This window comes from Nipponia nippon, unplaced genomic scaffold, assembly GCF_047370975.1.
Source record: "Nipponia nippon isolate SJK-2023a ecotype South Korea unplaced genomic scaffold, ASM4737097v1 scaffold_16, whole genome shotgun sequence".
Lineage (NCBI taxonomy): Eukaryota > Metazoa > Chordata > Aves > Pelecaniformes > Threskiornithidae > Nipponia > Nipponia nippon.
This window is the reverse complement of record NW_028262332.1, coordinates 2676784-2693263: the sequence shown is the minus strand read 5'-3', so window position 1 is coordinate 2693263 and position 16480 is coordinate 2676784. Positions and strand designations below refer to the sequence as shown.

The 16480-nt window shown below is 43.0% G+C and overlaps 1 protein-coding gene across 6 annotated transcripts in view; it reads right to left on the bottom strand.

Moving 5' to 3' along the window:
* CACNA1B (calcium voltage-gated channel subunit alpha1 B) overlaps positions 1–16480 on the bottom strand; it is a 300789-nt gene that overhangs the window by 110810 nt on the left and 173499 nt on the right. For all 6 annotated transcript variants that reach the window (XM_087752565.1, XM_087752559.1, XM_087752560.1 and 3 more), the window contains 4 exons: positions 12236–12348; positions 8711–8823; positions 4499–4630; positions 3496–3568 (listed from right to left, as the gene is read on the bottom strand). In XM_087752565.1, coding sequence (XP_087608691.1) covers positions 3496–3568; positions 4499–4630; positions 8711–8823; positions 12236–12348 — 431 coding nt within the window. The remainder of the gene's footprint in view (positions 1–3495; positions 3569–4498; positions 4631–8710; positions 8824–12235; positions 12349–16480) is intronic.

The window sequence follows — 16480 nt, the reverse complement described above, 5'->3', positions numbered from 1 at the left end:
TTGTAGTAATCAAGTCCCATGTGCATACAGTATGCTCGAAATGATTGCAGATTCCAGACTAGTAGTCAGCTGCTGATAAAGAGAAAATTTCTTGCTGCAGGGTTGGTGCTGATGACAGCAATAGGCTAAGAGCAAGCACAGACATAAGGACACACAATGCATACAGAAACTTGTTTCCTAAAAACAGAATCTAGTCTCAAATAATTCAGAGATCAGGATTCAAAGCCCAAACCTAACCCACACCATTGGAGTTCCTCTGGATTTACACCAGAGAATATGAACCAGGGCACTGGGCTTTCAGCTCTGGCACTCAAGTATGCAAAACACTGCTCATAAACTTGCATTCACATCATTTCCATGAATTCACAACTGTTCCTGCTTTCTGGGAATAACCATAAAGTGATTTCTGTTCACTCAAACATTTGTGGAAAGGGAACTGGTGGGAACACTTCTATGCCCTGCAGACCAGGAGTCACAGGTGTCATGAATTACAGACTGCACATAAACAAGTCCAGCAGGTTGGTGTCTGGGTTCGAAAATCCAACCAGATTATTTCAGAAGTGGAACAAAAACCTAAAGGAAAAAAAAATTGGTTTATGGAACTTTTGCAGAGAGATAAATGGTCTAAACTCACCAGCCTGCCTCTGCAGAGCCGAGGATGCTCTCTGAGGCCCTGGCAAGAGGACAGACACTTTGACCTGCTGTTCTTCCCACTGTTTGTGCTGTCACCCATCAGCTAGAGGAATTACTTAAGCAATTAGGTAGGAGCCCTCAAGGAACAGAGCATATGCAGTAAAAAAAAAAGTCTTTCTTGTCTCTACAGGCTCTGTTTATGGATGCTATAAGAACTTCTTGCTACAGGAGAGAAAAGGGCAGCATTACAGAGGGAGGGGCGCAAGCAATGAGGACTTTGGAGTAAGGTGAAGCCCAAACATTTTGTTTTTTCCCAGGCCCAAAACTGCTTTTGGCTTCCCCAAATGAACATTTTGTCCAGAGCAGCTCAGCATTTAATACTTAGGCTTGGCTGAGGAGCCATCAGATGATGGAATAAAACCAGCTTTCAAGAGCTGTTGTGAAATCTTAATGGACTAATGAGCACATTAACAGTGGCAGACACTCAGATGCTGGGGATCAGTACCACACCATTTCAAAGGGCTGTCCTGAAAATGAGATGCCTTCCTGGAGAAGGACCCGAGTAAATCCAAAATCACGTCAGCTCAGTGTCAACTCTTGCAGGCAGGTCAGCAAGGGCAGCTGGTGCACATGGACGTCAAAGCAAAGCCAGCTCTGCTTCCCAAGCCTCGGCAGGCGCCCATCAGCAGACCTAAGGTTCAGTCCCATCCTGCCACTGCGACTCCTCATCTCCTCCAGCAGTCACCGGTTCTCGGCTTCTTAGCCACCGGCAGCGTGTAATTATTTACATAGCAGCTCTCCAGGAGCAGAGTGTGTATGGTTAATGGAGGTCTTTCTGCTTTATAGAGTCTCTGCACTTATGGATGTTGTAAATGCTTCAAGCTCAATGATTGCTGGAATAGGAAGATGCAGCTATTTTTCATGTGTATATAGATATACATGAATATATATATAGCTTGTGTTTGTATTTTGTATATATGCAGCTCGGCATTCAGCTCACAAAGACTTTCTTGGGAGCCCAGGAGCTGGAGAAAATACACGTGAAAAGGGAATTTAGGGACAGCGGGGCTCAGTTGCACCCAATGCCAAGTTCAGCCAAGCTGCCAGGCAGATGAAATATGTCCTGGGAGTCGCATGACAGCAGACCATGACCCAGCCAGGTCTGATGAAATAAAATGGGCTAAAGGCAGGCTGCAGAAGACTTTGTTTAAGACTGCTTCTTAAATAAAGAAACTCCAAAGGGGTTAGGGATGAACAGGGTGTATCTGGCTTTATTATATTTGTTCAACACATTGAATGCATCCACTGAATGATGCTACTCTGCTCATCAGAGCAGCAACCAAATAAGCCTGCTGGCTTAACTGAGTTTATGTGAGATGAGGTTAGAAAAGGATCCAAAGCCCGTATTGAAGTAATGTTGACACGATATTTGAAATTCAGAGGAGGAGGGGAGATGGACTGGGAGCAGAGGTTATCGAAATGCCTCCGCAAGGCTGCACTGAGTTAATTCAGTGCTGATGGTTTTTGCTGGTTTTAATTCGTAGCTCTGACATTCTACACAAATGTCATAAAACCAAGAGTGTTTTCCTTCATCCCACAGCCACTATATTACAGGGGTATTTATCTCAGGAATAGAAAGGAAATATTTCAGCTAAGTATTCTCAAGAGATAGCTGTAGTCCCAAAGCAAAATAACATCAAAATTTCCAGATGCTCATATCCGGAGCCTGACTCAGGTTCAGTTCCGGCTCTGTGGCAATACCTTTACGTTTCTGTAAGCCCTCTCTTTGATGAGTACTAAAATACTATGCAAATATTAATCTACCATGATTTGCAATATCCTGCGAGGTAAGTACTACTGAACCTGCTTCACATCTGGAGAGAAGCAATACCCATATGAAGCTGCTTATGCAGAGATCACAGGACACATTTTTTTTAGAATCTGTTTTAATAAAAAAATTGTCATCAACTCAAATTTTTTTTTTCTTTTTGGGACAGGACACTGAAATACATAATCCAAGCCTTGCTGAGATCTAGTTGGATCTGGGGTCAAGTCTCAGCTCAAGCCCACATCAACAATTTGTGTAGGACAACGCTATAAATGCAGGGTGGTCTTCCACAGATCTGCGAGTTTTACCTGCACATGGAGCAGTGTGCAGCATCCCCGGCTCTCTACTGAAACACCTGAAATAACTGTTTTAAAAAGGCATGCAGAGAACAGCTGCAAAATTAGGCTCTTAAATCTGAGCATTATATCTGCCAGAACTGTGACTTCTTCCTGCCATTGCACAAACTTGCCCAAGGCTGATGCCTCTTTCTGAGCTCCCCCATTGATTGTAATTCTTATCCAGCATTATCTTATCTTCAGTTATTATGGTGCAAAATGCTACATTATTTCCTTACTGCCTGGAGCTAACTCAGGCTTCTCTCCTCATTAAATTACGGCAACCACAGGAGAAAGTGAAACAGGTCAACCCCACACACTGGCCGCCTAGGATTTCTGACAGGACGATTTATGCAGTGGGGCACATGCAAGTACCGCCATTGCAGCGTGCAACCCCAGGCAGGGGCCTCAGAAGAAGAGAGCCTGGGCACGCACAGACTTTGAGCTCAGCACAGAAATGCCTATTTTATCAATATTTTTTTCCTAGCAAAAAATATTTTGTTCTAGTTTTCCTTAATGCCATAGCATTGATTTTTAATGATGCGTTGGTTGGTCAGTGTCAAAAAATACATGAGAAGGAAGGACTTCCCCTTTCCTAAATTCCACAGGTTTTTGGGAACCTCTTTGCTCCCCATAAGCAGGAAGAGATGCCCAGGAATTTATTTTCTAATGCTCACTCAGGACAAGGAACGGCTTTACCTGGAATACTGTGAGGATGGCGGCAGGGAAGGTATCGAAATTCGTTGTTGGTGTTTCATCTTGAAAATTGAATCTAGAGAGACATAAGAAATAAAAACGAGAGCAGTAAGGGACAAGCAATTCTCCTGCAGTCTCATGATACCCTGTAACCCAAGTCAGAGAGCAACGTTTGTTCCACCTGGCAATAACACCCCAGGCAACCACAGCGGGGAACATGGCATCTCTGAGAAAAGGTTTAACAGAACTACTAGAAGAAATTTAATTTTATTCCTGAAGAAAATTCCGATACTTTGAAATTCATTTTCATCCACTATTAAAACGAACAATCAAAATCTCAAATGCTTTTTGTGGAAGAAACCATTCCAAGAAGTTGTTTTTCTCAAGTATAAAAGTAAAAATTGAAATTGCCCTCTTAGTAGGTCATTTAATTTTATTTTTTTTAAGATAAAATAGTGGTTGATTAAAAAAAAAAAGTTATTTCATTTCAAAAATTATACTGAAGCTTGAATGGTGGTATTGTGAGAGTTCTTTTCACCACAACTGGAATTTCTTAGTGAAAAAAATCAGATTCAACAAAACTATGTTTTCCAGCAGAAAAATATTCCAAGTGAAAAAAACAAAAAAACAAACAAAAAACTCCAAACCAACCAAACAAAAAAACTACAAAACAAAACTGTTGCTCTGGCTGTCAGGGGAAGAATTTGTTTTCCCCTCACAGTGGAAAAAGTGCTGCCTCCCTCAGTCCTCTTTCAGAGGTCTGGGTGTACACAGGGACTATGGAATGACATCAGAGCTGTGAATTATAGTAACTAGAAAGAATTCAGCTCCGGGAAAAACACCAGAACAGGAATTATTCTCCTATAAACCAGAGTTCACAACTCGGAAGCCCAGAAAGACTGATATCTGCACCCACGACGTGAATATTTTGAGGCCTGTGGCCCCTCTCCTCCTTGGGCGTTGCTTTTAGGTTCCCCCTGAAAGGACAATGATTAAGTAGACTTACTGTCCTCCAAAGAGCTGCATCCCCAGCAAAGCAAACACCACAATGAACAGGAACAGCAGGAAGAGCAAACTGATGATGGACTTCATGGAGTTCAGCAAGGAGACCACCAGATTCCTCAGGGAATTCCAGTACCTGCGTTGGAGAACAGAGCAGCCAAAAGATAACATTAGCAGGAGAAGAGCCTTCAGTGAGAAACTAATATGATCTATTTTCTTGTTAAAAAAAAACAGGAAAGGAACGGCAGGGAATATCGGCATCTTTAAACTCCCCTGTGATTGGAAAATACAGCTCACTGAGGGACAAAACCTCTTGTAGCATCTCAAGGGCAGAGATGGCCACCTCAGTGCATGTGTACCCGTGCAGAGCAGTTATCTGCAGTCAAAGTGTTCGGTTTAATTTCTCAGTAACCCCTTTCCTGATATAGATTTCAACCTTTCTGCATCTTCTCATCCAGCATGGCAGTCAGCAGGGGTGTCGAAAACAGGGATGTATCAATATCATCAAGGTGAGATCGAACGCAGGGATGGTGAACACCTCCCTTTGTAAGACACAAATCAGGAATGAACAGCTCATTTCCACCAGGACGTCTTTGCAGTGTGTCCTTCCAACTTACCAAATGCCAGTATCCACAATTCCCACATGTTGAAATGTTTCTGTAGACATTTAACACACACACATTCATGCACAGCGATGCCTTCAGTGTGGGGCGATTCAGCCACACAGTTTAAGCATCCAGGACCAAACAACTGCCTCGGAGGATGAAAACAAATCTGGGACATTAACTCCAACATGGCAAGAGGGAATGGCTCAGCCCAAATCCTGACTGACACATCCAAGTCACATCTGGCCAGATACTGAAGTTAGTTTGCTTTTATCTCCCCCATCCCCTGAGACAGCTCCTGGCACACTCGCAGGTGCAGGCAGGCACATCAAGTGACAGCGTGCCGTGGAGGGTGCTCAGAAACAGCTCTCTTTCCTGGCTTTATTGCCCTGCTGAGAAGAGGCAGGGAGCGTTTATATGAGGAAAACTAATGAATCAGAAAACACAGAAAGAGCTATTAAGCAGAGGAGCTCTTTGACAATTTCCTTTTGGACAGACAGGCACGCAGAACAACAGGACTGGAGCACGCAGTAGGAAACGAGAGATTTAGAGCCGTGTCACATGTCCTCTGTTAAAAGTTTTGGGTCTGACACCATGGGGGGAAATTTTTCTCTCTTTTTCTCCAGTGACCTCTCTCGTTTCCACTGCCTGGTGCTGGGAGCTGCCATCCAGAGGTCACTTTCTGCAGCAGCAGCTCTACCATCCTGCCCTGTGTGTCCTCCAGCTGCAGTTTTGGGGACAGACCCTTGCACTGAGCTCCTTCCTGCAGTGCAGCTGCAGGTATCCAGCAGAAGGAAGGCCATGGATTTGTCTGATCTCCTGATGGGGAGAGAAGCTCAGAGCTTGAGTCAGAAGAGCAGAAGCACCATCCTTTCTCTTCTCTTTGTCTTCATTTTCCTCCTCTTCCTTCCCCCAGGTGTAGCTGAGAGGACTGAACCACCCCACATTTCTCTGTGCTGAGGATGATACAGGCATGTCCAACCCAGAAGAAGCAGGATCTTGCACTCCCATCAAACCCATTCCAAGAAAATTTATGTCCATAATACAGTGACCAACGTTTCAGGGCAAACGGGTCTCTCTGGAGAATATCTTCAATTGAAAAAGCTGCAACCAAACCTACTCAGGGTTAGCCCCTAAGCAAAAGGGGCTGAGCTGCTCTCCTTGGAGGAGGAGGAAGGCTTTGCTAATCACATGGCTCTTCCCTGCTTGGCACAATGGCTTCAGGCAAAATTTGCCACAAGCAAGGCGTTTGCACCTTGCAGTTAACACAACTGGACACAAAATACATGTGGAGGCTCTGTCTTGTCCTGAAATAGCTCAGCACCAAATCCTACCTGACTACATAGTGCCAGGATATAATAAGGAGATGCATTTCTACAGATGCCAGTGCCCATTCTGTTCTGTCATGACAAAGAGGGAAACATCTGAAGCTGTTTTCTCTTTCCCCTCGTGGAATATTAGCCCCTCTTAGGCTGCATCCCCTTGCAGGGCATCCTGCTTTCACCTTTCAGGCCTGCTGTAATTCAACTTTTTAACTATCGCATCGCTCTGACATCTGCAGTCACACTGATTTGGGACATATGAATCAGAAGGTCTAATACCATCGATGATTCAAAGCAGGTGGACTGCAAATGGCTTCGATTAAATACAGAGGCGAAAAAAACCAGGGCAGAGAGCTTCAGTGAAAAATTACTATGAAAGAGATGTAAAAAGGGAAAAAAAGAAAACTACTGAAGGTCAGGATGTTTTCACAGTGAAGACTGTAATGAGAGCAGGTGGGCAGCAATCTGTGCCTGATGCCATCACTTTGGTCGTTCTCCATGAGTTATGCTAGGACTGAGCTGTGCAGCTCAGGCACTGCAATAATGTGGCCCGGCACAGCTGAGATCTCCCCATGTGAGCTGGGGGGGACCTGGCTTCTGGTAACACAATGTCATATCAGGTGAAAAATCCACATAACTAGGTCAAGGGAACTTCAGCATCAGTGGGGTGAGCATTTAACTCACTGTCCTGAGAACGGGGAGAGCACTTGGCTTGCTCCATAATTTGCTTTGTTAAGTTAAATCTCAGGCTTCATCCCTTTATTATGTCGGCTAAAATCCTGAATAGTCAAAACTCACAAAAAGATCATTTTAACTTGGAAAAACGTCCAGAATTTTTAAAAAGTACAACACGCAATCGGATACACTAAATCTCAGTAGCTCTGGATAAAATTAACTGCTGAAAATTAATTGCTATGAATTTGCTGCAAAACCTCGAGTTTTCCATAAATAAGATTAGTGCAAAGGTAGACTAAGAGCTATTTTGGGGGCAGGTGCCCACCTCTTCTGCTAGACATTTACAGAACTTAATGTTTCCAACCCCTTTTTCCCCACAGTACAACAAATGACACACGAATCTTGGATCTGCGTAATGATTGGCAGATATAAATTAGCAAACCTTACAGAGCTAACAAAATCCATGTGTTTGAATAGCTGCAAAAGTACTTGGTTATTTCAAATGACTGTTTTGTTCGAGTGTGACAACCTATGCTTTATCTATTTTAGGTGGTTGGGTTTTTTGGAGGGAGGTGCTATTCCTCCTTTTGTTACTTTAAGCCAAGAACAAGTAAGAAAGTGATGGAAAGCAGATACCTGAGGAGGTAATGGTGTAAAATGGTGTAAAACAAAAAATAATAAAAAGGGTGGAAAACAACAGCAGGAGCACCCAAATACGTAATCAATTTCCATACTACGATTTTGAAATCCTGCAGAAATTGCTCTAGATGGATTTATAAATTGCACAGTAGCTGTTTGCTAATGCCAGCACACATTAACGCAATGCATGAGCATGAAAACGACTGAAAAGCTGTGGCAACCCAACTTTAGTGAAAATTCAACTTCTCAGGCTCAAGACTGAAAACCTCAGACATTCCCAGACCAGACACAGGCAGCAGCAACACACTTCGTATTTGTGTCAACACAGTGGTTCAGGCACCAGGATTTAGTACCCAGCAATAACCAGGGTAGCTCAGTTTACCAGTTCCTACATACTTAAGGAACCATCACCAGATCAGCAGCAGATAAGGACAGTGGGCAGTTGATGGGGCTTAGAAAGTAAATAAGAAACTTTTTTCTCTTACCACAAGAAATAAGGGATCACGTCATGAGATTTTTGTTTTAAGCAAGCTTAAAAACAAAGAAAAGAAGGAAGCTCTCATGCAGCCCATCACTATACTGTGGAGCTCTCTGCCCACGGGCGGACAAACCTGTACGTGAGGCTGAGGAAAGGGCTGTTAAAAGTCCTTGTAGATGGAAATCCTGGCTCAGGAACTCCCCAAACTTTAAACTGCGAGAAACCCCAATTGCCTCACCAAGGGAAGGGCAATTCTGCATCTACAGTTTTCTTCCAATCCTCCACCCACTAGAGCCGGTGCAGGCACAGGATGTTAGGACAGACCTTTGTGCCAGCTAGTAGAGGGAGTTTTGGGGGTTGTTTTGGGGGCTTTTTTGTTTGGTTGGTTTGGGGTTTTTTACAAGTGTGGAAAGCACTACTACTTGCTGTGGGGCTGGTGACACAGATTTCATATGGTACTAAAAGTCTCATGTAAGCGGAAAGGGAGATGGACTTACTTCGTTACTTTGAAAATCCTCAGCAGTCGAAGAGCTCTCAATACGCTGATACCGAATGAGGTACCCGGTTTCACTGCAGCCCATATAACTTCAAATATACTTCCCACGATGACCTGCAAGAAGAGTCCATTTTACATAAGGCAAAACTTCTGCTTGGTTCTTTGTGGTGCTGCTAGAGAGGTTGAGGAGAGAACAAGAATCAGAGCTTGGGCTGTGATGGTTTTCTTATGAAGGCTTCAGCAAAATCATGAATTAGCCAACTGCACTAAAAAACCTTGTTCCAGCTTTCTGCAGTCCATCTAAAAAAGGGCAATACCTAGAAGCAGGACAGATGCATAAGGAATCACAGATAGGAACTTGTTTCTTTCTTCTCTAGCAAGCAAATTACCTTAAAATAACCTTTTTTGAAGGACATTATTTTTTTTTTCTACACTGGCTCAACTACAAATTCCAACACTTCATTTTCCCACCCCGTGCAGCCAGTCGGTCCAGCCTGCAGAGATGCAGGGGGACACTGCTTCATCCTCCCCTTCCCATCAGAAGCACTAAAAGCCTTCACCCACAACACTGCAGAACAGCAAAGCATTAGCTCTGGGCAAGATCTACCAGAAACTTCTGGTAACTGAGAGTCTTTAGGAGACCATTTAAAGTAACAGCTATTAAGAGATCCTGCAAAGCCTCTAGCATGCACATCCAACCATCTGCCAGGCCCTCAGCTTAAGTCATTGAAAAAATTGTCCCCAGTCAAGGTCTTTTTTAAAGTTTTGATTTGTCTGTTTTTTTTTGTTTTAAGGTTGGCAGAGAATTAACTTCAAGTGATAAAGAAATCTTCTCTTCAATCCTTTATTACAAGAAGGACAAAATAGTAATGGGTTAAGCACAACTGGAAAGGGTAATTATATCAACACAGGTTACTGCATGGTTAATAAGAGAAGATGGGCATTTTGCCGCCAATGACTGTTATTTACTTGCATTAACCTAGCATTTCAGACCTCCCATAGACCATGGTCCCCAATTGTGTGAAGCACAACATAAACACATTATCACCGGACCCATTGAGTGGCTTGTTTGTGTTGTGAAAGGGAGTGTTAATGGGAAGTCAGGGCCAGCAGAGCTGTGTCTGAATACCTGAGCAGGTCTGGGAGACTCAGCAGCTCAGAAACCCCTTTCATAACCAGAAACCTGGATGTCTTTTGAAAAACACAACATCGCTTGCAGCTGCTCAAGAAAATATAGTGGAAAGGGAGATACAAAACAGTTTCTCACCCAGTTGCTCCCATCACAAAAAGAAGGCACTAAAATTTCTCTCCCACAGTCTTGGAATCCCTCTTGAATTCCCTCTTGGGAATTCCTCATGAATCAGCAAAAACCTTTCCTTAGACCCTCCACATGTTACACTGATAATTAATTTTCCTGGCATCTCAACATGGCCTCCTGGGAGTTGTTTCACATGAGACCCCACTGGACTCTTCCTCCCAAGATTGATGTTGCTCTGATTTGTTGTTCCAATTTTTGCATTTGAATGGTTTCATCTTGATGGTTTGTCAAACTAAACTGACTACAGATCTGTGTGATATTCCCTGGGGGTGAAGTAGCTGAATTAATTCTGGGGGCTGGAAGGTGCATGAGGAAGAAGAAACATAGCTAGAAGTAGGATCCCAGTGGATTCTCTAAAGGAGGAAGAATTAAAAACAGATCAACAGCTTTACCCCCTGGGAAACACTCGGCAATGCTTATTGCCAGTGCTGCACTCACCATAGTATGACACAAAGCAGAGACACCCAGTAAGTTTATCTCTTGCTTAATGCAAGCTCCTAAATCACCTGCCCATGACTATCAAGTTGGAAGGAGCATGCTGGATACAAGAATCCAGGGAAATTGGCAGCCAGCATAGGGGCAAGCTGGCTGCAGTTCAGAGCCTACTTAATCCATTGATGAAGGACATCGATCTAGTGTCTGTCACTAGACACCGCAAACAAGGCAATGATACCCTTAAAAGTCTAATTAGGCCATATTGCTTGGCTGCCTAATGCCTTTGACTCAGGCTACAGAAGCTGGGGTCTTTAGGTATGCCCTGAATTTAGTGAAAGCTGGGTGTCAGCCCCCTTGTATTCTGTGGGCACACTCTTCATTCCAGCCTTTGCAGGACATCTTGCCAGCACAGTTAAACTTTTCCATGAGTTGGCTGCCTTCAGTTGAGGGCAGCCTATCTGCCCCTTGGATTAGGCACCAACTCTGAATGTGCAGACATCCAGTTAACTTACATTATCTGTGTTATTTGTGCTCTGGTTTCCTCACAGGACAGCTAGAGTCTGTGCATTATCCTTTGGGCTATGCAGCCAGAAAGAGCAGCACAATGCATTTCAATGCTCTGAGCCACCAACGGCTGCGATGGACACCCCAGAGAGGAGAGCCCCACACTTGGTGCAGCCTGATGCAACACCTCAGTGTGTTGGACACAGGTGATTCTTGGGCTGGCTGGTTTAATCTCAAAGTCTATTTAACTCTGAGCTTTCCTTTTGACACTACCAAAAAGAGAAGTTGGCTTTAGCTGTAAGAGAAGTTGGCATTAGCTGTACTCTTGGATTTAGGAGTGGTCACTTAACTGAAGGCAAAAATACCTCCTCCTACCTTGTGGGAGCAGTGCTGAAGCAGGGATTTTTAGCCCCATGGGGGAGAAGAATCACCCCCAGCATTTTGGCAGATAAAGACTAGAAACAACAGACTAAATCTGGGAGAGAAGGGCTGGATGACAGGTACAACGAACTCAATGTTTTTCCCCTGCCTGTGGCTGCATCACAAGCTTTGTATCTGCTTTGTTAAAGAAACCTTACAGACGGATTCCCACTCTGGGACACAGTGCTCAGCCCACACTAAAGATAAGAGAAGCTGAGTTAACTTCTGTGAGGACAGATTATAGTCTAGTAGCTTTTAATGACTAAATTAACATCCGCACGCAACGTTCTTTGTTAGATGGAGTCAAAACTCACCCCACTATTCACACTTTAAAGCTATAGTTTTAGCACAAAGGGGAGAGCCTGTACTTCTGCAATAAAAGGATGTGAGTTATTGCCTTTCTGTCACCTAATCGTGTGTTTAGACTTCTACTTCTGGGCACTCATGTCTGAAAAGTGCTGCCTATGTATCTTGAGGTAAAGGCCATTAAAGGGATGATAGGGGAGATGAGCAATAAGATGTGTGGGGTTTTCATCTTTCAATCACCTCATTTAAATGGGAGAGAGAATCTCTCAGTAATCAGAGCATTTACTGGTGCTGATGCTGCGAACACCCTGTAGCTCACTGAGGAAATGAAATCCCCACCTGTCACATTTTATTCAAGAAGGATGATAACTAGGGGAAGCTTAATGTGTTTCACTGCAGCTAATTTATACAATGACTACTCCCTGCAGAAGAGACACTTACAGCACCATTTCCCATGGATTCCCATACTCACACTTAAATGCCCAACCCCATTCAATAACGGGAGAGCCACATGCTTCATCCACATAGCAGAAGCCTACTCACCCCAAAGTCAAAGCAGTTGAATGAAGAGTGGAAGTAATTTCTTGGCCCCAGTCCGTACATCTTCAAAGACATCTCCGTAAGGAACAGACCCAGAAAAACAAACTCTGCAAAATCTGGGAACAGGAAAAGAGATTAAATTAGTCCACAAGATCTTGGTAGGCAGATCTCTTAATGTGGAGAACAATGGTAATTTTTCATAACACAGACTGCCTCCTGCCAGAAGAAAATCCCTTTGCAATGGCAAACAAGACCCCGAGGACAGTTTCACATAATTATTTCGATATGCACATGAGCTGTATTCAGCCTTCAAGAACAGTGAAGGCAATGTTTCATGTGTACTGTGGGAAGGCTGGTATGAGCGTTAAATAATATTCTCATCGTCTTTGTAAAGGAATTTCAAAAGAAAGCTCCGGATCTAATATTTCTAAAGGTCTAATTTAATTGCACAGATAATGTTTTGCAAATGTATGTTTGGGACTTGCGTACCTTCATGAGATGGGCACTTTTGGGAGTGGGGTGCAAGCTTCTGTAACATTCTCTCATGATAAAAATACCTTCATACCCAACAGAACTGCTGCCTCTGAGAGCTCATATTCAGAGGTGTTGTGTCTACTGTTAGCACATAGCCACATTTATTTTTATTATGCCTGTATAACCATATAATTATGGAAGAGCAAGTTCTGTTTCCTTCTGCTTCACATATCACAGGCAAGTAAGCTGTGAAGCTTTTGATGGGAAAATTTATCACCTATGATGAAACAAAGGGCAGAAAGAACATAGCTGGAGTCTTCAATTTCCAGATCAAATTTTTAGGACTTGAAGCTACAGAAAACACTGCCTTTGGCATTTTAAGTCATGCAAGTTTAGATCTGGAGGCCAATGAGCAACAGAAAGAATGGAAAGTTAAAAACAAACACAAAAAGGACAAAAAACCTCTACACTACCCAAACAAACCAAATAGCATAAGGCAAACCTCTCTCTCTAGAGAAAAGATGAGGAAAAGAATCGAACTTCAAAGGGTGAAAATTAATCACATTGCTTGGCTCACTACAGAAGGTTCTCGGATGCTGTAGCAGTGCAGATGCTACAGGAAAGTCGTTTTCTGTAATTTCAGTTTTACAATTCCAGGAATGATAAAGACAAGATGGTGCCAAACCTTTCTCAAAGGTGCACACGGACAGGCAAGGGGCAATGAACACAAGTTGCAACAAGGAAAATTTCAGCTAGATAATCTTGAATCCCAGGTGCTTTGTACACCTGCAATCTGTGGCTTCAGCTAACGAGCGTGGGAAAAGAGAGAGAAGGGAACGAGGGTCCTTTCAAACTGCATGGCTTTCACTCCATTCACTACCTTGCACATTCATACTGAGTGAGTGCGGGTGGCCCAGATCCATCTCGCATTGATGCTTGTCTTTTGAAATTGCCTGAAAAATACAGCTTCAATTATCAAAAAATAAAAAGGGGGTTTAAATTTTAAATGAAAGACAGTCATTAAATATCATGGGCATAATGTTAACTGAAATCCAGGAAGCATTAACTAGATGAGAAAAGTTTTAACAACACTTCAGTGAGGATTCTACAAGGACACTTCTGCCAACATTTGCAATAGGGGAGGAAATACCAGGAGGGTATTAATTATACTATGTAACCTACTCTCCTTGAAAATAGGAGCAATATCATTAAAGACGACTATCAAGGGCAAAGTGCTCACATTTGAGGAATAAGATGACAAAGTATCAGGTCTGCAGACTTCTCAGCCTTTTTCCTACCAAGAGGTAGGCTCCATCTGCTGGATCTCAGTGCTCAAGGGAAGCCATGGTCACATGAAGGAGCAGCACACCTCCATCTCCCTTTGAGCTTGGAACTTGCTAGGAGAAGCACGTTCACACCTGCAGCATGCTACAACCTTTCTCTTCTTTCTGATATCAGACGCAACAGCTCAGTGAGCAGTATTAAACACAAGGGATCCCACAGCAGGGAGTTATCCACAGTTACACTGGCAATCCATCTGACTATATGAGTGCAAAGGGTGAGAGAAAGGGACCAAGTAAACCAATGTCAGGTGTAAAATGAGATGGCTGACAACTCCAATAATATAGAAACACAGAATTTTTAAAAAAACATGTGTTCAGTGGTATTGAATTTCCTTGCATATAATTAAAAAGATCGCAATTGTGAAGTAGTAAGAATGTTAAAATCCTTAATTATTACTTGCTGGCCCCGTAAATCAGAAGCTTAAAATAGCTTCCAGGCCAAATCCTGAACTTCCATTCTGCAACCAACACACTTTGGAAATGGCAAGAAACAGAAGGCAAAACTCCCCCAATAAAGCAGATGCATCTTCTCTGGGTGTGGCAGAATTCGTGCTGCTGCTGTCACCTATTTCCGTCATTAGCCCAGAGGGAAAGCTTGCACCAGCGTTTTTGCTGACAAGTCTCTCCCTTGCTGGGAAGTTACCACTCCCATCTTCGGTTTCATGCTCAGCAGAGCTCAGCAAGCCCAATGGTATTTATTGGAATGACTTCAATGTCAAGTCTCCCTATCACAAGGACTGATATCAAACCAATGCTTTGAAACTGGTGGCCTTGCTTAGTTAGCAGACAAAACTCAAAATCATAAGGAGGCATTGCAGATCAGACCTGCAGAAAGCATTGCACAACCTCCACCTGCTTCATATCTCACTCTGGTAGCGAGATTCTTATCCTCTTATCTATCCACCAGGCTCACCTTTAAGAGTTACATTTCAGGTACACCCCATATTCTTTCACAGAATAACAAAAATACTAGGTAGGAGGGTTTTACTGTAATTTTCACTAACAGATCTCAGTACACTTTGCCAAGACAATTACTATCATTTCAAAAGAAGAAAAAAGAGGAAAGAAACAAGGATTAATGTTCAGTCACTCATCCAGCAGAAGCATGAACAAAAACCAGGTATCAACCAGTGCAATGTTCCATCATTGGACTGACACATCCTGCAAACACACAGGAAAAACCAGAATATCATAGGAGAAAAAAAGCTAGCAAATGCCCTCTCTAAATAAAACAGAATCAAGAAATATTTGGTTAAAAACAAACAAACAAACAATCAACAGGAAATGTTAGAAACTCAGAACATCCAAGAAAACTTCCTTCTACTGCTCTTGAAAGAACCACCCAACTGGTTCTTTCACAGCAGATGACTTCCATCAAGAGCAGAGCTCAAAACAGACAGCGATAGCTATATTTCAGCAGATAGGAGGAGCTACAGATCACAGTCCTATGAGGACAAGGGAAGGAGGCAAGGAAAATACAAACATAGAGAATTCCTTGGGCAGAAGGAATTGACTCGAAATGAATCAGCTTCTCCAGTGGATGGATCAGAAACACACTTCTTCTGACATGGCCCTGCCCATATAATTGAAAATGCAATTTAATTGTTTGGACCTCCTGGTATTCAGACCCCACATGTAATTTAATCTGCCTTAAGCAGAAGCATTTTGTAATGTGATTTAAGGAAAAAAAGTTTAATACAAATACTCCTATTTAATTTCAAATTTGTGCTATTGGCAAAGACCACGCTAGCGTCTTTTTTGCCCCGTACATTTGAATTAGATAGTTAGCAGCTCTTTTTTGTCAATCACCCATGGATTAATCCCATTTCTGCCCCGTCTCCAAGTCCAATGTCATTAGGAGCAGGTGCCGAGCCTGCTGCTTTGGTTTCCTCTGGTCATCCTCCTTGTACATTAAAGCAACCAGGAGGAGAACATTGGCAAAGTACAACTTCCTCCTCTTTGACAAAGCAGACATGAAATGTTCAGCAGACATAAATAAATACGCTTGCTTCAGAAAGCCTTTTCCTTGCAATTGCAAATGCTGCATATTTATATCCAGAGGGAGCTGGCTATCTACTTCAAAGAGAAACAAAACATCATCAAAAAAGGCCTAATTGCACTAAAACACATGGTTCAGCATCACACAGCAGACAGGGAGGACATTCTCAGGCCATAATGGCTAAAATACTGTTTTCAAATATTGTTTTTATCAGAAAGGAGACATTCTGGATCTTGTTTTTAGACATATAAATTTAAGAGCAAGTTAAGGATCACTGTAGTGCTGGCTGGAGAAACATGGAGAGAGCTGCTTCGTGAAGGGCAGCCACAGGGGAAGGGAAGCCTGATGAGAGGGCTCCCAAGTGAAGCCTTACCGATCCAGTCCTAAAACCTTCTCACCATGGTTCCTAAAGCCTGCCCCAGGGAGGCCAGA